This window comes from Ranitomeya variabilis, chromosome 7 (assembly GCF_051348905.1).
Source record: "Ranitomeya variabilis isolate aRanVar5 chromosome 7, aRanVar5.hap1, whole genome shotgun sequence".
In the NCBI taxonomy this organism is placed as follows: domain Eukaryota; kingdom Metazoa; phylum Chordata; class Amphibia; order Anura; family Dendrobatidae; genus Ranitomeya; species Ranitomeya variabilis.
The window spans coordinates 17,806,694-17,832,937 of record NC_135238.1 but is presented as its reverse complement, the minus strand read 5'-3'; the positions used below and the strand labels follow the sequence as shown (position 1 = coordinate 17,832,937).

At 49.1% G+C, this 26,244-nt stretch overlaps 1 protein-coding gene across 10 annotated transcripts in view; it reads right to left on the bottom strand.

Annotated features, from left to right (window-relative positions):
* The window catches only part of MPRIP (myosin phosphatase Rho interacting protein), an 86,476-nt gene extending 70,488 nt beyond the window's left edge, over positions 1-15,988 (bottom strand). For 6 of the 10 annotated variants that reach the window (XM_077274294.1, XM_077274299.1, XM_077274295.1 and 3 more), the window contains exons 1-3: positions 15,688-15,960; positions 3,150-3,227; positions 665-730 (exon numbers count right to left, since the gene is read on the bottom strand). In XM_077274294.1, the coding sequence (XP_077130409.1) occupies positions 665-730; positions 3,150-3,227; positions 15,688-15,807 (264 nt within the window). In that variant the 5' untranslated portion in view covers positions 15,808-15,960. Of the gene's footprint in view, positions 1-664; positions 731-3,149; positions 3,228-15,687 lie in introns of all 10 variants that reach the window. The other 4 variants (XM_077274298.1, XM_077274301.1, XM_077274304.1 and 1 more) reach the window with 1 other exon arrangement.
* Positions 15,989-26,244: the final 10,256 nt, after the last annotated feature.

The following is a 26,244-nucleotide window of genomic DNA, read 5'->3' as shown; positions in this document are numbered from 1 at the left end:
GCGCAAAGACGGCACCCAACGGCGCAAAGACGGCACCCAACGGCGCAAAGACGGCACCCAACGGCGCAAAGACGGCACCCAACGGCGCCTGTGATATTTCTGCAATCACCAGGACAGTGATAAATCCAGCAGAGAATGATTCCAAGATCTCACCTTGCGGTCAGTGAATGGTAACCTCCTTGTTTACACCTAGAACTTAAAAAAAAATTATATACAGCCCTAAAACTACTCACAGCTGAGGGTTCGATACAGTTGTGACCAGTCTGAGCAACCCCCGAGATCACACACAAGTAGCGAACATCCATCCTGAGCCGCTACATTTGTGTCCCCAAAATGATGGGATCTTATGGTTTACAGCCATATATTTCCCTATAGAAAAAGCTCACGTTATTCTTATGAGTGGAAATGTAACCAAAATTAATTTAAAAAAACAAAAACAAAAAAACACAGAACACAAGATGACACCCAGGAAATCCCACATGCAATGTCGCCCCTATAATAACAGCCTCTAAGAAAATACCACAACAACCTGATCCTCCGGCTTCTGGTGAGGCTACTCCATGGACACGTTCCCCACATGCCAGAAATAACAGCAGCCGCCGAAAATCAGACATTTCAATGTGTAATGGGACAGGAGGTGACGCTGGCTGCAGCGGGCACTTACCATCTCGTCCAGGGCATAGCGCAGCAGGCCGTGCTCGTACAGGATGAAGAATCTCCGCTGCCATTTCTGTAGACGAGGAAGAGGAAAGGATCAGAGCAAGACAGAAACATTGCACCACAAAATGTCAGCACAGACTGCAAAAACACGAGACTGCAAGGAAGCTCAATGAAGTCAGTGTATTGTTCTCTGCTATCACCCAGTGCGCGGCATCGGGGGCCACATCTGGTCATTCTATACAGGACTATGAGCATTCTGAATAATACTTTAGTCATCCTACAAGGGGGAACAGAATTTGGCCCCCAGGTTCAGGCGCGCTGAGACCCCCAGTGTGGACAGGACGCCCTGCAGTCATACGGCGCTGTCATCTTGAGGCTGAGCAGATTATCGGAGGGAGAAGCAGACCCCGGACTTGTTAATAGCACACCGGCAGAGCCCGGCTGGCAGGCGGCAGCACCATCCATCACCCGACTATTACCGCCAAGTGTCAGCAACCGGGAAACATGAGCGGATGTCAGACGAGGAGCCGAGCGGCTACGCCAGCTGCTCCCCAACATTTATGGGATATTATCGGTTTATTCTGAATTAATTTGGCATCTACCTGAAAACTATTGTTCTACGGCAGCCATTTGGGATTATATTTAGCCTTCATGATCCCATAAAATCCTAAGTTTCAGCTTACTGTGATGATGCCAGCCTTACAATATAGGGCCACTCTCAGTCCCGAGACGAGTGATAATGGTGAGGTACGTCATGTCCTGTACCCCACGGCCGCAGGGCCCCCTGCGTGTGGAGCGAGGCCGGATGATGATGTCTCTCCTACTGTAAATGTGATCTCGGTTATTCCTGGAAAGTCCTCAGTTTCCATAGTATAACCCCAACCTGCCTTGGGAGGGGGACGCACACAGCGATCGGTTTAACTCTACATATGCCGCACGGATTGGGGCTTGTGTGTCACCACCCAGGATGGAGCGCGAGCCCCTCTGGGCGCTCGCCCCCGCTGGCTGCGGCTCCGATGCCCATGTAAGGCAGCATTATCCAGGAGGCCGATTCTGCTCCAATAAACTCCAGCTTCAACTTTCTTCTCCGGGAGGGAGCGAACGTCGGGGGAGGGGAGCGAGGGTCGCCTGGTCACAGCAGCGCAGGCTGCAGCACATCCCACCATCATACGTATCACCCTGCAATCTGGCTCCGAGAAAGTGACCTTGCTGCAAAATTATTACTCTGGGGGGGTTCGTACAGTTACACCCGGGTCTGAGCCTAACACCCAAAGTAATGGCAGCGAGGAGCCATGATGACGCCCCTGTGCAGCATAAAATAAACGTATACTTACATCCTGGACTGGCCCATGGCGCCCCGTGTAACTGGATAACCCCGATAACCATTGCCACATAACACGTGTGATCTGTGCCGCACAGGACCCCAGTATGTGACCGGGAGCGGAGATCCTACACATGATCTTACTGGGACATCAGCTTCCCAAAACCCCAGGACCAATATTAACCCCCAAATGATCACTGACATTGCTGGCTCTGCAGCCTCGGACCCCTCCTCCCCCACAGATGCACTTTCTTCCATATAAGAGAAGATTTTGCTTCTGCCCGTATAGACCGCGCTTCTTGTATTAAACCTTAATCAAAAGGCAAAGTCTCTCTTATCCCGCTGCTATTTTTGGGAATGACACAAGCTTCGCACTACGTGTCGGAAGATTATGCTGGAGATAAAGGAAAATCGCAGCATTTAACTCCCGGCATGCTGGAGACCACAAGTCCGCTCCTGGCAGGGGATGTCAGTTTTGGCTCCCATGTTGGTTGAATGTAGCCTGATCCCCAAATGGTGGGGTTTTCTATCCGTTACCCTTCTATATGTAACCTGTTATTAAGTGATGAGGTCAGAGGCAGGAAAGACGCGAGGCGAAATGCGATGGGATCGCGGCTCCAATGGGAAAAGCGGGGAAGGAATTAACCCCCTCACATAATCGGTAGCAGATGTAAGAGGACAGCACTCTCACACCAGGCAGGAAGGACAGAGATAACGGACGTAAAGAAGCTGATTAATAACGCTGGCCAAGTGCTGCCATCAGTCCGGTGGGCAGGGAACCATTGCAGGTTGTGTAGCCATCACACATCATAATCCGGACTGGATCTGTGCTGACACCAACACTCCCAGGCTCGGCCCGTTGGATTAATCAGATTATTCTGTATACGTAAAATGGAGATCCCGATAGCCCCTAACTTATCCATGTTGTAGTACTGGTAATGAGCGTGCTTGGTGGGGGGTCCTAAAGCTCGGACCCCTAAATTCCCAATAAGATAACACAAAGCAGTTGATTTCCCCAATGCCTGATAAATTAATTACAGAATGACCCGACATGTGCGGTCTCGGCAGAGAGCCGGCTGCCGTGGACTGGACCACGGGTGACACCAGAGAATCTTTCAGCCATTTAATGTCTGGGTCAGGCGTTGTGTATTTTTTTTTTTTTCCTTACCCGGGATCTGTGCATTGGATTGTCAAAATCGGTGCCCTCGGGAGCGAGCAGGAGCCATCCTCCGTAAATGGGCTTGGCCTGTAAAACACAGAAAGAAAATAAAATTATAGGATCGAAGGAGGCAGATGAGCAAACGTGTGATGTGAAGACCCAGCAGTGCCTCAAGCGACCCCATAAGACAGTCCTATGCGTTCTCAGGAAAGCTGGGTGATGATTTATGCACTGGTCCTATACATATGGTGGGGTTTGCCGTTCAGTAGCCTGGTAAAGCTGGGTGATAAAGGACTGATCACCCGTCTGCACCTGTATACACACACGGGACGGCGCGGCTGCTCTGCACAGTGTTGCCAGCGCCTGCTTTGGATCAGAGGCGACAGCAGCACCTTAACACGTGCCAGCGGGTGACAGGGAGACACAGGCCAGCGGGAAGCCCTGGGGGTCAGTTTACACGGTGCAGGAAGATCTGCCACAGTGATCCTGAGCAGCACCGCTAACGCCATGTTTCCCGAGAGTGCGGATTTCACACGTCACCTGTGGTCACCTAGTACAAAGCCCCCCAGACCTGACGTCTCGGATCCATCAGTCACCTCCGGGGTCCGGGCCGGCACCGTCTGACTATATAAGGGATAAGTGCAGGGACTATAAACAGTTTACTTCTCGGCGGCTGACATCACGCAGACCCCTGAATGTTGAGTGGAGGCTTCGCAGCAGCTCCCTGGCCAGAGGAGAAAGCTACACATTTTTATAGGAGCCATATTAGGACATTCGTGGCCCACGAGGGTCGACATCAGGCCGGGCCTACTAATCAGAAGGGGCACAGGGCAGTTTGCTTTTTACACTTTGTGATATTCATTGATGGGTTTTTATTCACCAAATCCTTTAAAATGGTGCAACGCGATTCACAAATTTGGCGCAAATAAAAAGTTCTTTATTTTTGTCGGTAACCTTTTTTAATGACTTTTTTAGAGGAAAAGCAGTTTAACCCAGCACTGAGGGTAGGGCTTAAAGGGGTTGTCCATATAAAACAGGTAATCACCCATCCACAGGGCTGACTTACTGATGGGTGGGAGTCCGACTGCCGGGACACTATGAATGGAGCGACAGTGCCCACGCTTGTCCGCTGCTCCATTCACTCCCTATGGGGCTGCACTCGGCTTTTTCCAGCAGATCCACTGAGAGTGAATGGAGCGACGGTCGAGCACCCCACCGGCCGGGCCATCTTGAGGATAATGATAAAAGTCCCCTGATCGGTGTAGGTCCCAGTGCTCGGACCCCCACCAGTCAGTCCTATGGATAGGTGATAACTTGTTTTAACCTGACCACCCCTTTAATAATGACAGATCCCAGTAAATTCTTGGCTTTGGCTTAATTCACAAGAAACTGTTTATGTCAGCCGTAAGATTTGCGACAAACGGAAGCGCGGAGGTCACACGCAAGTCAGGGCATCACTCCACAAACCGCAGCTGGCGCGCGTCCATCCCTCATCACAGACGGATAGAAGTGACCAAGCCCTTCCCGGCTGACCCATCCCTATAACATCCACACAGGGAAGTTTTGTGGCCCTGTGTTCTGGGGGGGTTTGCTCAATATGACACCATTTCTGAGCCCCCAATCTGCTGAATGGACGTCTCATATCCGGCGTTCACCCTCTGTACCTCAGACTCCAGGGGAGGCGATGACAACGTTTATGATGGTTGTGAAATGCTCCATTAATGCCTCCTGGAACAGTTTGTGAGGCATTTAATGCTCGGTTTATTGAAAGGGCGATCCGTCCAGCGGCCCAGTCACTCCCGAAAATAACCACTCTGATAATAGGTCTCTGCCACATAAACGGGGTGACGACAGCGAGCAATGCAGCACCATGACGTGGGATATGTGAAGGGGTGTTTCATAAAGTGACAGGGTATTGCTTCCAATTATTAGGATCAAGGGGCGCACAGCCAGCCCCCTTCATTCTCAGGATCACTGGGGTCCCACCAATTACAACGCGATGGCGTGCTACGTGGACGAACGCTTTACCAGACGGGAGACTCCCCTATAGGATCCCTAAAATCTCATCTTGGGTGCGACCATAAGAAATGGCATCCGGTTATCGGCACTGATACATTGTTGCAAATGATCAGCACAGCTCAGAGGATTGTCAAGACTGGATGCTGCTGTGACAAACCCTCAGCTGCTATGTAATACAATAGGCGTATGGGGCCGTTTCCAGCTGTCGCATTGCTTCGTCGCCCCGATATCCTTAGACGGCAGGTGTCCGTCTGTTTTTAGAAAAGGTACAAAGCAAGAGAGGAAATCCATGAGCGCTGACGGACGGGGCCAGGTTCAGACACCGCCGTCCAAAAGTCCGGCCGTGTAAACAGTGCGTCCAGCTCCGCCGCAAAGTAGCATATCCCAGAGCTGAGCAGACGATGAGCAGCCGCTACGGAGCAGGAACGCACCGACAATAATTCATCCATCTCTTGGCGAAAAACAGGGACAATGGCGGACAGCAAGGACAACACACGGACCACCAGGCCCCCAAATACAAACGGAGACGGAGCTAAGAATCAGAAGAGGGGCCGCACATAGAAAACCGGGACCCTCCGCTTCAGAGAGAAAGCGGATGGGGGGCTAACCCGACCAGGGCCCCTCTGCCCAAGGGCCCTATAGCTACTGTAAGGGGCAGAGCCATCACGTTGGTATCATACGGAAGCTGCCATTAAAGGGGCTTTTCTGCAGAGCAGGGAAGTAGATGAGCATTTGGTGTCCATCAATCGAGACCCCCCTGCATTAGGCAACGAGCAGCCCTCCTATAGGTGGTCCTACATGCTCACTGCCGCTCTAACCACACTGGGGTCTTTGTGGGATCGGTGGAAGTACCAACGGTCAGACCCACATACATCACCCCTCCGAAAGCCTGGGACCACGAGGCGACAACACAGGTCACGTGACCAAAAATCACATCAACGTGACCCCCAAAATGTCCGGCGACCGCAAGAGGCAAGTCATAAGATGAAAACAGTTGGATTTTTTTGCGACTTGCTTGAAGTGGGGACTTGCGGGTCACAGATCACCTGCAACACCCTGCGTGTAGATCTGTGGACCTGGGTCACTGCCTCCATCACGAGAGTTCAGCCAACTCGTCCCGATGATGAAGGTGGCCGTAACCTGCGGCTTGGGTGGGAACCTGACCGTCTACGGTACATGCTGCCCTGACTCTTCCCTGACAACAGATGTAAGGAAAAAAGGGGTCAGACCTGTCGGATTTTAGCATGGGCATAAGAGGAAGATTTTGAGGGGATTAAGGACTGACTCCCCCTCAGCTGCATTGTCTACAGGAGTCTGAAAGTTGCCTCCATTCTCATCAGGCGCTCGGGCTTCCATGCTTTACACTGCAGCCACATATACCGAGGAGAGGAAGGACAGGTATTAAAAGGTAAAATTCGTAAGTCAACCTTACACATAAGGAAATAGTTCAGATACCTTTGTGAAGGTCATGAGAGGTCTGCGGATAAAAGGGCAATGGCTGAAGGACTTCTCAAAACGGCCCTGACCGGATTCAGCAGGAACCGCAGCCGAGGAGCAGGAATGAGGCCTGTACGTCCTAACTAACAGATGGGGCCCGGAAAACAGTCCTGCTTTTGGGGTCTCTCCCCTACTTGTTGCAAAAACAACAACTCCCAGCGTGGAGACCAAAGCTCATCAGCTAGCACTACATATCCCATGATGAACTTCGCAAAGAAGTAAGGACCTGCAGCAAGGAGCGAGTGCTCACATCCTGAGAGCCAACAGCAGAGAAGTAGAAAAATACATTAAATAATGCCCAACATAGAAGCGGAGCCGGGCAGAGGGCCAGACGTGGGTACATAGGGTGATGATCCACACTGGGGTCTGCGGCTTACACTTACGTATCCAGTGAACGGACGTCCATGTTTCATCACTCGCATCCGCATATTCACCCGAGGAGATGACCGAGCCACTGCGGCTCCCAATTCTATAGACGCCTCCTCTACCTGCAGCCGTGTAATAAGACGCTCCTCAAACCATTCATTATGCAAATCTGGGAAGGTCAGGAAGCAGCGAGCGGCTCCAGCAAATCAGGAAAGGCCTAGAGACCCCCATGACTGTGGACCTCCCAGGAGCAGCTGCACATCCGGTTATGCCCCATATAAAACAATTACCTTAAGCACAGTAATGATACCGAGCAGTGGAGGGTCCCCGGCCCCCTGCAAAGACCCCAGGAAAGAGCTTCTATTTAGGAAGTTCTCTTAAAAGTCCTGCAACTAGAATTAGAAAGACTACTGGAGCAAACTAGGGGTCATTTTCACCAATCATAGTCGGCGTCAATGATTCATAACACCGATCACTTGATAAACTATGATCACAAGCGGAAGCCGAAATACGGCACCTATGGAAAGAGAATGGGGGTCGCACTGACCCCTTCAGTTATTTTATTACATACTCAGTGACCTATTGAGCACAATATGGCAGCGTAGAAACTTTTTTTTTGTATAGGTCCCTTTTAATGATCGGCATCCTGATGTCATAGCAGATCCTCTGACTCGACTCAGTATTAAAGGGGTTAAACATTGAAAAGTACTTAACCCATTAGGAAAACAATAAAGCAAAGCAGATCGTTTGCGAGGAGCCGTCGCCCAGAGTTGAGACGAGAGCCAACATTCCCCGAGTGAGTCACTTGGCAGAGGCTCATTAAAGCAATAAGATTACTGGTTACATCACCGCAGTGGATTACGCCGTTATGTCACCGGCCGGGGCCCACACACAAAACCAAAAGGTGATGGCCGAGACGGTAAAATCCAAACTCCACAGCCAAAATCCGGGGAGGAGGGGGCGGAGTTCCGGCCACGCAAGCGCGGTAGGAAATGGCGGACGTGACGTACGAAAAAACGTTCCCTTGAACGTTTTTCCGTGTCGACGGTCCGCCAAAAACACGACACATCCAGTGCACGACGGACGCGACGCATGGCCATACGTCACAATCCGTTGGCAATGCAAGTCTATGGGCAAAAAATGCATCCTGCGGGCACATTTGCAGGATCCGTTTTTTCCCCAAAATGACGCATTGCGATGGAGGCCACACAACGCAAGTGTGAAAGTAGCCTAAGAAGTCACAAACGGCACCAAATGCTACTGATGCATTTTGGTTCACAGTATCACTGAAACATTGCGGACTTACTATAGGTATAATCCCAAGGCCACAAGTGACAACAAGAATACACCAAGTATTTAAATAATAAGTGAGCAAGCGCTCCTATAACCGGATCAAAATGCGTCAGCGCTTGTGGTTTTTAACTCTAGTCCAAAAAGTGTCACATAGGAAGTAATGAAAAACAGCAGCAAGAGCCGACGCATTTTGCACACAAGTTTGTATAACAAGCGCCGGACGCATTTTGCACACAAGTTTGTATAACAAGCGCCGACGCATTTTGCACACAATTTTGTATAACAAGCGCCGACGCATTTTGCACAGAAGTTACAGTACATATAACGAGCACTGACGGATTTCTGATCTAAATCCTAGCTGTATTCGGATGGACACTCAACCTTAGAATTATGCCCAAAATGTTTCACTGATGCTGTAATCAAAATCGCATCATTTAAGGGTTCCTGACGCTTCCAGTCACAGAATCACTGAAGGTTCACACTCGTTCTAGACAAATCAGGAGGAATGTACCAAGACTCTACATCAGAGATTTATGTGAAGACTCGAGGCAAAACGCGTCAGTTGTGGCTGTGTGTAAGGGATTTCTATAGAAACCACGGTAAATGGATGGAAGTGTTACGGTAAGTGGGGAGCCCTCTGCCCGTGGCCTTCATGAGTCTCGTAGCCATGCAGAACGTCTTGGCTCTGGATGAAGACCAGTAATGCCCTGGATTAATTGTGCTGCGCTGTATAGTATTTCATGTCCTGGCAGAACCTGCAGGGGATGACTGACGTGCTGTGTACACAGTGGTCTCTGCCAACACGCAGCATCCGTATCCACCATCTAATCCTGTGCCCAAATATACAAGATATATGTCACCAGGAGCACGTCCTAAATAAACAGGGTGCTCTACAGCAAAGCAACCAGCTGCTGCAGAACTACATATCCCAGCAGCACAATACAAACCATTCACCAATCACCACGCATGAAATCCCAACACCGTGCATCCTCCCAGATAATAGACGAAGGCGACAACAAAGGCGTTCCCGAAATAATTGGCCAGATCAAAGGCGAGCAACCGGAATCCGCAGGAAGGAGGAAAGAAAGGCAATCCCATGGTGTGAAGATTCCAGAGAAGTGAGGGGCCGCATCCTGGTCGCCGACCCCCAGACTGGTGACTCAAGCTCCACTCTTATTATAAGTCCCGATTGCTCATTTTCTCCAGCACTTGTCATCCTCGCTTACCGAGCGCAGCTGCACGGCCATTGATCCTTCCTCCTGTCCTACGTATGCATCAATCAGTCCTGTGACATCGGCTCACGTGCAGGAAGCGAGGCGGCCCAGCGGCGGCTGCACTCGTGCCATGCGGAGCGCAGCGAGGGGACCTGAGCGCCGCAGCATTTGTGCAATACGCATGAGCAGCGGGGTGAACGGTCCTCAGCCACATCCGCACCATGCACAGAAACACAAGCTGCACGCCCCGCGGCTGCATCGGTGCAGTAAAGAGATAACCCGTCCTCAGCTGCGTCCATGCAATGTGCACAGAAGCAAGTTGTACCGTCCTCGGCTGCATCTGTGCAGTGCGCATGTGCCGCGGTTTCTGGGCTCAGCTCAGGTACGTTCTTTTATTGCCCAACGTTGAAAAAGCCAGTTTGGACAAGGACATGTTGGAAAAGCTGAACCCCGGCAGCACAGACACGCTGGTGGTCACGTGGCCCCAAACTCCGGTAAAGGCCGCTTTATTTCCACCGCCTGTAATGACATCATGTATATAGTGACGTCACAGCACATAGGTGGCAGTGCCAATCCGCCCCGGTACTGCTTCCCTTCTCATCTCCACGTGTGCAGTTGGTGTGTGAGAATTTCGGGCTTGTGGGGGCCTGAAACCTATGAGCGCATAAAGCCCTGGGGAGAAAAGTCGTCAGTTATGTTTAATTCATGTTCGGTCAGTGATGAAGACGACTCTCCCCTCGGGGGGGGCTGGGGCCGCACAAAGGAGCTGCAAAACCACCGAAAATTGAAGGATCGAGAGCTCCCAGAAGATGGCGTCCCCCCCCGACAGGCTGATATCCTAAATACTAAGAGGAGCTCCTCGTCATCACTGCACAATGGGGCACAGACATAAATAAGAGCATAGAGGATCGGGGGGACGACAGGGCAAATAGCACCGAGATAGGAAGGCGAGCACCGACTCACCAGACCGCACACATCTCCGAAGGAGAAATCTCCGGGTATAGACCAAGGCCAGGACTACACTGGGACAATACATAGGGTCTCATCACTAATGGGGAAGAACGGAGGGTCCATCCTGTGCTGGAGACCCTAATCACCCATAAATAGGAGCAGTATGAGCAATGTACACAGTGACTGCACCAGCAGAATAGTGAGTGCAGCTCTGGGGTATAATACAGGATGTAACTCAGGATCAGTAATGTAATGTATGAACACAGTGACTGCACCAGCAGAATAGTGAGTGCACCTCTGGGATATAATACAGGAGGTAACTCAGGATCAGTAATGTAATGTATGAACACAGTGACTGCACCAGCAGAATAGTGAGTGCAGCTCTGGGGTATAATACAGGAGGTAACTCAGGATCAGTAATGTAATGTATGTACACAGTGACTGCACCAGCAGAATAGTGAGTGCAGCTCTGGAGTATAATACAGGATGTAACTCAGGATCAGTAATGTAATGTATGTACACAGTGACTGCACCAGCCGAATAGTGAGTGCAGCTCTGGGGTATAATACAGGATGTAACTCAGGATCAGTAATGTAATGTATGTACACAGTGACTGCACCAGCAGAATAGTGAGTGCAGCTCTGGAGTATAATACAGGATGTAACTCAGGATCAGTAATGTATGTACACAGTGACTGCACCAGCAGAATAGTGAGTGCAGCTCTGGGGTATAATACAGGAGGTAACTCATGATCAGTAATGTAATGTATGTACACAGTGACTGCACCAGCAGGATAGTGAGTGCAGCTCTGGGGTATAATACAGGAGGTAACTCATGATCAGTAATGTAATGTATGTACACAGTGACTGCACCAGCAGGATAGTGAGTGCAGCTCTGGAGTATAATACAGGATATAACTCAGGATCAGTAATGTAATGTATGTACACAGTGACTGCACCAGCAGAATAGTGAGTGCAGCTCTGGGGTATAATACAGGATATAACTCAGGATCAGTAATGTAATGTATGTACACAGTGACTGCACCAGCAGAATAGTGAGTGCAGCTCTGGGGTATAATACAGGATATAACTCAGGATCAGTAATGTAATGTATGTACACAGTGACTGCACCAGTAGAATAGTGAGTGCAGCTCTGGAGTATAATACAGGATGTAACTCAGGATCAGTAATGTATGTACACAGTGACTGCACCAGCAGAATAGTGAGTGCAGCTCTGGGGTATAATACAGGAGGTAACTCATGATCAGTAATGTAATGTATGTACACAGTGACTGCACCAGCAGAATAGTGAGTGCAGCTCTGGGGTATAATACAGGAGGTAACTCATGATCAGTAATGTAATGTATGTACACAGTGACTGCACCAGCAGGATAGTGAGTGCAGCTCTGGAGTATAATACAGGATGTAACTCAGGATCAGTAATGTAATGTATGAACACAGTGACTGCACCAGCAGAATAGTGAGTGCAGCTCTGGGGTATAATACAGGATGTTGGTTTCAGAGCATGACTTGCCCTTTTGGACATGTTGCATGTTGATAGTAATAGTTATTCCCAATTACATGGAGCCTAGTACATGTGTATTAGGGAGGCCACAAGTGACGGACCCAGTCTCAGGCTCCTAACACACCTAAGCAATAATTTATCATGGCATCCTCTGATAAACATCCGGTTTGCAGGGTGGGAATGTTACATTACAAGACCCCGGATCGGAGTTTACAACCTCCTTTTCTCCGCACATCCATGCATTATACTGCAGACACAACACCGGGTGCCATGACTACAACCATTCATGCCGCTACAATGCGCTGACAGCCGCCCCCATCACAGGAAGGCCCCAATATACAGACACCAAACAGCAAAAAAAGGGAGAGAACGTGTCAGGAGGCGATCTGTTCTTGGTAGCGAAACAGTCGCTGACTCAGATTTTGGATCATCCGGATCTTCGTCCCCCTGCACATAAGTGGGAGCCGGAGGAATCCTCCCATACAGTGATGGTGATTCCAGGCTCCGCGGCAGGAATTCTGCTACACATTCAGGAAATATGCAATTTCCACTGCTAAGTGCAACCCATAAAGCTGGAGAAGGAACGCTGCGGCCCAAGGATTAACCCCTGCACTGCCACACATTCATACAAGACAAGGGAGGGGGCAGCAAGGATGTGGGGCTCCACACAAGGCCTCATCCTAAACCCGGAATACCAGGGCCGGGTCACATGACGGCAAATATTATACAGTCAATGGAAACATTGTGACACCGAGTATAAAAGAAGGACAAAGTAATGTATCAGCCAAGAAGACCCAGCGCGGGGCAGGAGGGGACTGCAGAGGGGAACAGAAGGAATCCCAACTTTCTAAGTCACCATTAGGGCTTGTGCACACATTGCAGATCTGCTCTCAAAACCTGACGCGATCCTGATGCCAGAAAAGTGAAGGAGACACCGGACGCGTCGTGCACTCGCTGAGTGTTTGTGCCCTGCAGATTTGGTGCAGAAAATAATCTGCAGCGTCAATTCTAGTGCGGTTTTCACTATTGACCTCACGCCAGAAACGCAGGCCAACAAACGCATGAACGCACGCCAACAAATGCATGAACGCAGGCCAACCAACGCATGAACGCAGGCCAACAAACGCATGAACGCAGGCCAACAAACGCATGAACGCAGGCCAACAAACGCATGAACGCAGGCCAACAAACGCATGAACGCAGGCCAACAAACGCATGAACGCAGGCCAACAAACGCATGAACGCAGGCCAACAAACGCATGAACGCAGGCCAACAAACGCATGAACGCAGGCCAACAAACGCATGAACGCAGGCCAACAAACGCATGAACGCAGGCCAACAAACGCATGAACGCAGGCCAACAAACGCATGAACGCAGGCCAACCAACGCATGAACGCAGGCCAACCAACGCATGAACGCAGGCCAACCAACGCATGAACGCAGGCCAACCAACGCATGCTTTCTCACCTGCAAAGAGATGCAGAAATGGTGCAGAACTTTCTGCATCCAATTACTCAACGTGGGCACATAGCCTTACAGGAGGAGTCCTCCATATTGGGGGGGGGGGGGGGACCGGAGAAATCATGTCTGCACCCCACAATCTACAGGCAATCAGGGGTGTCACCCCAAAGACAAGTACGGAGGGAGACAGGAGGGGTCACCCCAATACGAGGCACCAAAAAGTCACCGGAGGGGAATACAAATATAGGGTCAGCTAATGTGGGGGGGCAGGGGTATACCCCAATCATTGCCACCCACAGAGGATCACTAGGGGGCCAGACACTGATAGAATGTCAGCTAGGGATGGAAGAAGAGGGGCCACCCCAATATCTGTAACTTACACACTGAGTGGGAATTAGAAGGCCACATACTGTACATAAGGGGGGGGGGGCTCTTATTCCTGACAACCCGAGGAGAGATACCCCAATATTGATAACCCAGGTGCTGCTGCTCACTATAGAGGGGTATATAAACCCCTGAGGTTATGAAGGCCCCAAAGACGCATCAGCACCCCACACACACTGGGGTGGAGGGTATCAGGGACACAGGACAGGGTATCCGGGCCGGCGGGGGCTCACTCCAGGGGTATCGGGGGCCTGCGGGGAGAAGATGAGGAGGGGGCTCACTACGGGGGTGTCGGGGCCTGCGGGGAGGACAGGAGGGGGCTCACTCCGGGGGTGTCGGGGCCTGCGGGGAGGACAGGAGGGGGCTCACTCCGGGGGTGTCGGGGCCTGCGGGGAGGACAGGAGGGGGCTCACTCCGGGGGTGTCGGGGCCTGCGGGGAGGACAGGAGGGGGCTCACTCCGGGGGTGTCGGGGCCTGCGGGGAGGACAGGAGGGGGCTCACTCCGGGGGTGTCGGGGCCTGCGGGGAGGACAGGAGGGGGCTCACTCCGGGGGTGTCGGGGCCTGCGGGGAGGACAGGAGGGGGCTCACTCCGGGGGTGTCGGGGCCTGCGGGGAGGACAGGAGGGGGCTCACTCCGGGGGTGTCGGGGCCTGCGGGGAGGACAGGAGGGGGCTCACTCCGGGGGTGTCGGGGCCTGCGGGGAGGACAGGAGGGGGCTCACTCCGGGGGTATCGGGGCCTGTGGGAGGACAGGAGGGGGCTCACTCCGGGGGTATCGGGGCCTGTGGGAGGACAGGAGGGGGCTCACTCCGGGGGTATCGGGGCCTGTGGGAGGACAGGAGGGGGTTCACTCCGGGGTATCGGGGCCTGTGGGAGGACAAGAGGAGGCTCACTCCGGGGTATCGGGGCCTGTGGGAGGACAAGAGGGGGCTCACTCCGGGGGTATCGGGGCCTGCGGGGAGGACAAGAGGGGGCTCACTCCGGGGGTATCGGGGCGTGCGGAGAGGACAAGAGGGGGCTCACTCCGGGGGTATCGGGGCCTGTGGGAGGACAAGAGGGGGCTCACTCCGGGGGTATCGGGGCCTGCGGGGAGGACAAGAGGGGGCTCACTCCGGGGGTATCGGGGCGTGCGGAGAGGACAAGAGGGGGCTCACTCCGGGGGTATCGGGGCCTGTGGGAGGACAAGAGGGGGCTCACTCCGGGGTATCGGGGCCTGCGGAGAGCACAGTAGGGGGCTCACTCCGGGGTATCGGGGCCTGTGAGAGCACAGGAGGGGGCTCACTCCGGGGTATCGGGGCCTGCGGAGAGCACAGTAGGGGGGCTCACTCCGGGGTATCGGGGCCTGCGGGGAGCACAGGAGGGGGCTCACTCCGGGGATATCGGGGCCTGTGAGAGCACAGGAGGGGGCTCACTCCGGGGTATCGGGGCCTGCGGAGAGCACAGGAGGGGGCTCACTCCGGGGTATCGGGGCCTGCGGGGAGCACAGGAGGGGGCTCACTCCGGGGTATCGGGGCCTGCGGGGAGCACAGGAGGGGGCTCACTCCGGGGGTATCGGGGCCTGTGAGAGCACAAGAGGGGGCTCACTCCGGGGTATCGGGGCCTGCGGAGAGCACAGTAGGGGGCTCACTCCGGGGTATCGGGGCCTGCGGGGAGCACAGTAGGGGGCTCACTCTGGGGTATCGGGGCCTGCGGGGAGCACAGTAGGGGGCTCACTCCGGGGGGCTCACTCCGGGGGTCTCCCGCCCGCACCCCGCCTCCTGCGCCCCCTGGCGGACGCCCCGGCCCGCACACCTCCGGCCGGCAGGGGGCAGTGCGGAGCGCCGGGGCAGCCGCTCACCTGGTTCAGGTCCTCGTCTGACAGGAGATGCGACTCCCGCGGCTTGAAGCAGTTCTGACATTTGCTCTTGTTGAAGATATTGGCCTGGAACTTCTTACACGGGTTCTCCTTGGCAGACATAGCGAGGGCCGGGACACAGCAGCGGTGCGGGCGGCTGAGAGGAGACTAGGGGCCGTCCCCCATCCCTGGGGTCACACTCACATCCCGGGCCGCGGAGCCGCTCCTGTAATCCCGCCGCTCCCCCCGCTTTGCTCGCCGCCGCCGCCGCTCACTGAGACATTGGAACGGACCGGGCAGAGACGCCGGGCGGGGCCAACGGGGAGCGTGAGTGACAGGAGGGAGAACCAATGAGAGCGCGGCGCGCCCTCCCCCACCGCCTCCCCCCTGCAGGATAACAAAAGAAAGCGGAGAGCGATCGGCCAGCAAGTTCAGCTGTCACTGCGGGGGCGGAGCCTGGGAGAGGTTAGGTGGAGGCGCAGCATTCCCCAGGGATCCAGTGACAGCTGCGCGGGCGGAGCCTGTGTACAGTGCACTGCAATCTATATACTGTACAATGCACTGCAATCTATATACTGTACCGTGCACTGCCATCTATATACTGTACCGTGCACTGCGATCTATATACTGTACAGTGCACTGCAATCTATATACTGTACAATGCACTGCAATCTATATACTGTACAATGCACTGCAATCTATATACTGTACAGTGCACTGCCATCTATATACTGTACCGTGCACTGCAATCTATATACTGTACAATGCACTGCAATCTATATACTGTACAATGCACTGCAATCTATATACTGTACAATGCACTGCAATCTATATACTGTACCGTGCACTGCAATCTATATACTGTACAATGCACTGCAATCTATATACTGTACAATGCACTGCAATCTATATACTGTACAATGCACTGCAATCTATATACTGTACCGTGCACTGCAATCTATATACTGTACAATGCACTGCAATCTATATACTGTACAATGCACTGCAATCTATATACTGTACAATGCACTGCAATCTATATACTGTACCGTGCACTGCAATCTATATACTGTACCGTGCACTGCAATCTATATACTGTACAATGCACTGCAATCTATATACTGTACCGTGCACTGCAATCTATATACTGTACCGTGCACTGCAATCTATATACTGTACCGTGCACTGCAATCTATATACTGTACAATGCACTGCAATCTATATACTGTACCGTGCACTGCAATCTATATACTGTACCGTGCACTGCAATCTGTATACTGTACAATGCACTGCAATCTATATACTGTACAATGCACTGCAATCTATATACTGTACCGTGCACTGCAATCTATATACTGTACAGTGCACTGCAATCTATATACTGTACAGTGCACTGCAATCTATATACTGTACAATGCACTGCAATCTATATACTGTACAATGCACTGCAATCTATATACTGTACTGTGCACTGCAATCTATATACTGTACGATGCACTGCAATCTATATACTGTACCGTGCACTGCAATCTATATACTGTACCGTGCACTGCAATCTATATACTGTACCGTGCACTGCAATCTATATACTGTACAATGCACTGCAATCTATATACTGTACCGTGCACTGCAATCTGTATACTGTACAGTGCACTGCAATCTGTATACTGTACAATGCACTGCAATCTATATACTGTACAATGCACTGCAATCTATATACTGTACCGTGCACTGCAATCTATATACTGTACCGTGCACTGCAATCTATATACTGTACAGTGCACTGCAATCTATATACTGTACCGTGCACTGCAATCTATATACTGTACAATGCACTGCAATCTATATACTGTACTGTGCACTGCAATCTATATACTGTACGATGCACTGCAATCTATATACTGTACCGTGCACTGCAATCTATATACTGTACCATGCACTGCAATCTATATACTGTACAATGCACTGCAATCTATATACTGTACCGTGCACTGCAATCTATATACTGTACCGTGCACTGCAATCTATATACTGTACCGTGCACTGCAATCTATATACTGTACAATGCACTGCAATCTATATACTGTACCGTGCACTGCAATCTATATACTGTACCGTGCACTGCAATCTGTATACTGTACAATGCACTGCAATCTATATACTGTACAATGCACTGCAATCTATATACTGTACCGTGCACTGCAATCTATATACTGTACCGTGCACTGCAATCTATATACTGTACCGTGCACTGCAATCTATATACTGTACCATGCACTGCAATCTATATACTGTACAGTGCACTGCAATCTATATACTGTACCGTGCACTGCAATCTATATACTGTACAGTGCACTGCAATCTATATACTGTACCGTGCACTGCAATCTAACCAATATGTACGTGCACTGCAATCTATATGCTGTACCGTGCACTGCAATCTATATACTGTACCGTGCACTGCAATCTATATACTGTACCATGCACTGCAATCTATATACTGTACAATGCACTGCAATCTATATACTGTACCGTGCACTGCAATCTATATACTGTACCGTGCACTGCAATCTATATACTGTACCGTGCACTGCAATCTATATACTGTACAATGCACTGCAATCTATATACTGTACCGTGCACTGCAATCTATATACTGTACCGTGCACTGCAATCTATACAATATGTACGTGCACTGCAATCTATACAATATGTACGGTGCACTACGATCTATACACTGTACAGTGCACTGCAATCTATATACTGTACCGTTCACTGCAGTCTATACAATATGTACGGTGCACTGCAATCTATACTATATGTACGGTGCACTACAATATATACCGTACGTACAGTGCACTGCAATCTATATACTGTACCGTGCACTGCAATCTATATACTGTACCGTGCACTGCAATCTATATACTGTACAATGCACTGCAATCTATATACTGTACCGTGCACTGCAATCTATATACTGTACCGTGCACTGCAATCTATATACTGTACCATGCACTGCAATCTATATACTGTACCGTGCACTGCAATCTATACAATATGTACGTGCACTGCGATCTATATACTGTACCGTGCACTGCGATCTATATACTGTACCGTGCACTGCAATCTATATACTGTACCATGCACTGCAATCTATACACTGTACAATGCACTGCAATCTATATACTGTACCGTGCACTGCAATCTATATACTGTACCGTGCACTGCAATCTATATACTGTACAATGCACTGCAATCTATATACTGTACCGTGCACTGCTATCTATATACTGTACCGTGCACTGCAATCTATACAATATGTACGTGCACTGCAATCTATACAATATGTACGGTGCACTACGATCTATACACTGTACAGTGCACTGCAATCTATATACTGTACCGTTCACTGCAGTCTATACAATATGTACGGTGCACTGCAATCTATACTATATGTACGGTGCACTACAATATATACCGTACGTACAGTGCACTGCAATCTATATACTGTACCGTGCACTGCAATCTATATACTGTACCGTGCACTGCAATCTATATACTGTACAATGCACTGCAATCTATATACTGTACAATGCACTGCAATCTATATACTGTACCGTGCACTGCAATCTATATACTGTACCATGCACTGCAATCTATATACTGTACCGTGCACTGCAATCTATACAATATGTACGTGCACTGCAATCTATATACTGTACCGTGCACTGCAATCTATATACTGTACCGTGCACTGCAATCTATATACTGTACCATGCACTGCAATCTATACACTGTACAATGCACTGCAATCTATATACTGTACCATGCACTGCAATCTATACACTGTACAATGCACTGCAATCTATATACTGTACCGTGCACTGCAATCTATATACTGTACCGTGCACTGCAATCTATATACTGTACCGTGCACTGCAATCTATATACTGTACCGTGCACTGCAATCTATACAATATGTACCGTGCACTACGATCTATACACTGTGCAGTGCACTGCAATCTATATACTGTACCGTTCACTGCAGTCTATACAATATGTACGGTGCACTGCAATCTATACTATATGTACGGTGCACTACAATATATACCGTACGTACAGTGCACTGCAATCTATATACTGTACCGTGCACTACAATCTATATATTGTACAATGCACTGCAATCTAGACACTACAGTGCACCGCAATCTATATACTGTACCGTGCACTGCAATCTAGACACTGTACAGTACACTGCAATCTATACACTGCAGTGCACTGCAATCTATACAATATGTCTGTTGCACTACAATATATACCGTGCATACATTGCACTTCAATCTATACGTTGTACAATGCACTGCAAACTATAAACTGTACAGTGCACTGCAATCTATACAATATGTACGGTGCACTGCAATATATACCAGGTGTACAGTGCACTTCGATCTATATACTGTACAGTGCACTACTATATACGCTATTTACAGTACACTGCTATCTACACACTGTGTACAGTGCACTGCAATATATACTGTTTACAGTATGCTGCAATCTATACGCTGAGTGTGGTGCACTATGCAGTGCGCTGAAATCTATATACTGTGTACCGTACACTGCGCTTTGTACACTGCACTGCTATCTACACGATTTGTACATTGCACTGCAATAGATACACAGTGTACAGTGGACTTCAATCTATATACTGTGTACAGTGCACTGTGATCTATACACTGTGCAGTGCACTGCGACCTATACTGTGTGTGCTGTCATCTATACACTGCACTGCAATCTCTACACTGTGCACAGGACATTGCGATCTATAAATAGCACAGTACACGGCAATCTATACACTGTGTACTGCGATCTATACACTATGTTCAGTGCACTGCAATCTATGCACTGTGATCTCTACACTGTGCACAGTACACTGCAATCTATACACTAATGTGATCTACACACTATGTACAGTGCACTACGATCTATACACTGTGTACAGTGCACTATCTATACACTGTACGCTGCGACCTATACAGTGTGCATTACAATCTATACGTTGTGTACAGTGCACTATATTTATACTGTGTTCAGTGCACTGCTATCTATACACTGTACACTGCGACCTATACAGTGTGCATTACAATCTATACGTTGTGTACAGTGCACTATATTTATACTGTGTTCAGTGCACTGCTATCTATACACTGTATAATGCACTGCAACCTATACAGTGTGCACTACGATCTATACACTGTGTAAAATAGACTGCGATCTCTACTGTACACTGCACTGCAACCTATACAGTGTACTATGATCTATACACTGCAGTACACTGCGACCTACACAGTGTGTACTGCGATCTATACACTGCACTGCAATCACTACAGTGTGCACAGGACACTGAAATCTATAAACTCTGCACAGTACACTGCAATCTATACACTGTGTACTGCGATCTATACACTATATGCAGTGCACTACGATCTATACACTTTATGTAGTGCACTACGATCTATACACTGTACAGTACACTACAATCTCTACACTGTACACTGCGAACTATACAGTGTGCATTACAATCTATACACTGTGTACAGTGCTCTGTATTCATACTGTATAGCCATATTCTGATGAACATTATAGGTGGTGGGAACACAAATCACCAATTCCACTATATTAGTTTTATTAGCCCACCACCATACATGGATATAATTAGGACAACTGCAAACTACATAATAAACCCAGAAGAACCCAAGCAGTCATAGATCCAAAACACATCATCACCTTTATGAAACGTTTATAAAAAAATTGAAAACAGACAAGACGTCTTGTCTGTATACAATTTTTTATAAATGTTTAATAAAGGTGATGATGTGTTTTGGTTCTTCTGAGTTTATATTTATACTGTGTACAGTGCACTGTGATCTATGCACTGTGTACAGTACACTACTATCTATACACTGTACAGTGCACTGCAATGTATCCTCTGTGCATTACGATCTATACACTTTGTACAGTGCACTGTGATATACACTATGTACAGTGCACTGCAATCTATACACTGTGTGCAGTACACTACGTTCTATACACTGTACAGTACACTACCATCTCTGCACTGTACAGTGTACTGCGATCTAGACAGTGTGCACTATAATCTATACACTACAGTACACTTAGATCTATACACTGTGTACAGTGCGCTGCGATCTGCACACTGTGTACAATGAACTATATATGCTATGTACAATGCAGTGCAATCTATACACTGCTTACAGTGCATAGCAATCTGAATACAGTGCACTGCAATCTATATACTGTGTACAGTGCACTTCAATCTATATGTTGTGCGCAGTGAACTGTAATTTATATGCTTTGTGCAGTGCACTGGGATCTATACAATGCAGTGCAATCTACACACTGTACAGTGCACTACAATCTATGCTGTATACACTGTGTACAGTGCACTGCAATATATGTGATGTTTACAGAACACTGCAATATATACACTGTGTACAGTGCACTGCGATCTGTAATGTGTTCAGTGCACAATCCATACTACATACAATATATTGGAGTATATATATATATATATATATATATATATATATATACAGTATATATATATATATATATATATATATATATATATATATATATATATATATATATATATTACACTGCGATATTCACCTGCGTACACTCCAGTGCAGCATATGTATAGCTCTGCACTGCAATGTATGTATACAACTGTATGCAGTGCACTACAATAAATATGTGTATATACACCAAATATTGATGGGATTTACTATGCAGGATTTTTTCCACACCTGCCTAAATCTTTTGCACAATCTGTATAATACAGTCTTACAATGTGTGTACTATAATGTATGATAGAATATATATAATACATTTATTATTAATTTTGCTTTGCTTATATAGCACTATCATATACTGCAGCGCTTTACACACATTATCATCACTGTCCCCATTGGGGCTCACAATATAGATTCCCTATCAGTATGTCTTTGGAATGTGGGAGGAAACTGGAGAACCCGGAGGAAACCCACGCAAACACTGGGAGAACATACAAATTCCTTGCAGATGTTGTCCTTGGTGGGATTTGGACCCAGGACCCCAGCAAGGCTGCAGTGCTAACCACTGAGTACATTTCAGTGTACCCACGTATATACTGCAGTGTGTATACACTGACTTTTGTGATACTCAGGATCAGATACGCCGCGTGCCGTTGGTTCAGCTGAATAAGGGGAGGGCGGCCCTACGAAGATGTGGCGCAGCAGCACAGCTATGTGTATAGTCACTGAGGACGCTGCCGTGTGTGCTGCTCTCTTCTGCTGTAGATCTCCTCACACTCAGTACATTGGGGGCCCCGGGCCCCTGTCACCACTCTGTGCTCAGCAGATGCATTTCTACATAGTCAATTAATTTGAAGTTTGATTTTTCTCACAACTTCCAGCACAAGAGGCAGAAACTTTATCAGTGAGCCCAAGACTGAACAGCTGAGTGCAGGAGAATTTTCTCTGCCTAATGAACCAAAAAGTCTTCTTCCTCTTCCCTCTATATTAGTCAGAATGTTTTTCCCAAAAAATGACAAAAAAATGTTAATAAGAATGATTTATAGATTTAAAAAAAAAAACATCACAAATCAGTGAACGGTAACAATCCTTATACTGCAGCCACAATATTATTTATGGTGATCAGTAAATGGTGTAAAACAAAGGCGGAAAAAAAATGTGCCCATTCTGCAGCGGAGCCCCCCACTGTCAGTGCCCCCCTGTATATACTATTCTGCATTGTGCACCAGACTCCAGTATATACAGGTGTCAGTCTACTCCATATAGAATAATGAATGTGCGTTTTCAGACGCTTCCAGCCTGCGCCTCCGCCGTGCGGCGTTTATCCTCCATCGCTGTGGGGCAGGTAGATTACAACCTGTATAATACCAGGTGTGGGTCATCCACAGTTCACTGCATTGTGCGCTGCATTACTAGAATACCGCAGAGCATCTCCCGACTCAGCGTACTGTATCTTATTTACCCCACTGTGTGAGTAGAGAATAAACCTGTTGTAATCTATGGATCTTACTGGGACTATTCTGCCACTTGCAGACCCAACTTTACTTTAGCGATGAGTTCTGTTATACATCCTGCTCTCTGCTCTCCTGTCCAATCAGCTCTACTGTACCACTGTGCTTATCCGCACACTCAGCTCTACTGTACCACTGTGCTTATCCGCACACTCAGCTCTACTGTACCACTGTGCTTATCCGCACACTCAGCTCTACTGTACCACTGTGCTTATCCGCACACTCAGCTCTACTGTCCCAGTGTGTTTGCCCGCACACTCAGCTCTACTGTACCACTGTGCTTATCCGCACACTCAGCTCTACTGTACCACTGTGCTTATCCGCACACTCAGCTCTACTGTACCACTGTGCTTATCCGCACACTCAGCTCTACTGTACCACTGTGCTTATCTGCACACTCAGCTCTACTGTACCACTGTGCTTATCCGCACACTCAGCTCTACTGTACCACTGTGCTTATCCGCACACTCAGCTCTACTGTACCACTGTGCTTATCTGCACACTCAGCTCTACTGTACCACTGTGCTTATCCGCACACTCAGCTCTACTGTACCACTGTGCTCATCCGCACACTCAGCTTTACTGTACCAGCGTGTTTGCCCACACACTCAACTCTACTGTACCACTGTGCTTGTCCGCACACTCAGCTTTACTGTACCAGCGTGTTTGCCCGCACACAGCTTTACTGTCCCAGTGTGTTTGCCCGTACACTCAGCTTTACTGTCCCAGTGTGTTTGCCCATACACTCAGCTTTACTGTACCAGTGTGTTTGCCCACACACTCAGCTCTACTGTCCCAGTGTGTTTGCCCATACACTCAGCTTTACTGTACCACTGTGCTTGTCCGCACACTCAGCTTTACTGTACCAGCGTGTTTGCCCGCACACAGCTTTACTGTCCCAGTGTGTTTGCCCGTACACTCAGCTTTACTGTCCCAGTGTGTTTGCCCATACACTCAGCTTTACTGTACCAGTGTGTTTGCCCACACACTCAGCTCTACTGTCCCAGTGTGTTTGCCCGTACACTCAGCTTTACTGTACCAGTGTGTTTGCCCGTACACTCAGCTTTACTGTACCAGTGTGTTTGCCCACACACTCAGCTCTACTGTCCCAGCGTGTTTGCCCGTACACTCAGCTTTACTGTACCAGTGTGTTTGCCCACACACTCAGCTCTACTGTACCACTGTGCTTATCCGCACACTCAGCTCTACTGTACCAGCGTGTTTGCCCGTACACTCAGCTTTACTGTCCCAGTGTGTTTGCCCGTACACTCAGCTTTACTGTCCCAGTGTGTTTGCCCGTACACTCAGCTTTACTGTACCAGTGTGTTTGCCCGTACACTCAGCTTTACTGTACCAGTGTGTTTGCCCGTACACTCAGCTCTACTGTCCCAGTGTGTTTGCCCGTACACTCAGCTTTACTGTCCCAGTGTGTTTGCCCGTACACTCAGCTTTACTGTCCCAGTGTGTTTGCCCGTACACTCAGCTTTACTGTCCCAGTGTGTTTGCCCGTACACTCAGCTTTACTGTACCAGTGTGTTTGCCCGTACACTCGGCTCTACTGTCCCAGTGTGTTTGCCCGTACACTCAGCTCTACTGTACCAGTGTGTTTGCCCGTACACTCAGCTTTACTGTCCCAGTGTGTTTGCCCGTACACTCAGCTTTACTGTACCAGCGTGTTTGCCCGCACACAGCTCTACTGTCCCAGTGTGTTTGCCCGCACACTCATCTTTACTGTACCAGTGTGTTTGCCCGCACACTCAGCTTTACTGTCCCAGTGTGCTTGCCCGTACACTCAGCTTTACTGTCCCAGTGTGCTTGCCCGCACACTCAGCCTTACTGTACCAGCGTGTTTGCCCGCACACTCAGCTCTACTGTACCGTGCTTATCCGCACACTCAGCTTTACTGTACCAGTGTGCTTGTCCGCACACTCAGCTCTACTGTACCAGCGTGTTTATCTGCACACTTGTCTCTGCTGCTCCAGTATTTGTCTGCACACTCAGTTCTACTGTACCAATGTGTTTGTCCGTAAACTCAGCTCTGCTGTACTAAGCTGCTTGTCCACTCACTTAGCTCTGCTGCATTCAGCATATCCAACTCCACTGTTCCATGTGCTGTCCAGCGCCTCCAGTTCTTCTGTTCCATGGCTCTCTGGGTGCTAACCTGCATATCCATAGCTGCTGTTCCACAAGCCTTTTAGCTTATACAATCCCACAATTTTTCATTGCACCAATGTCTCGTGTCCATCCTGCTTATCCTACAGCTTAGAGAACCCAACTCCCCATGTAAGCCATAACAGAAATAACTGTATCTAATGACTGTACAGCCTTAGATCCATTTGGAATTTCTCCTGTAGATCTATGTCCACCAGGGCCCATCACTTGGCTTTTTCGCTCACATTTTACCCTATTACCCCAAAGAGTGGATCAGGCGTAGCACAACTCCCTGTTTCTGGCTT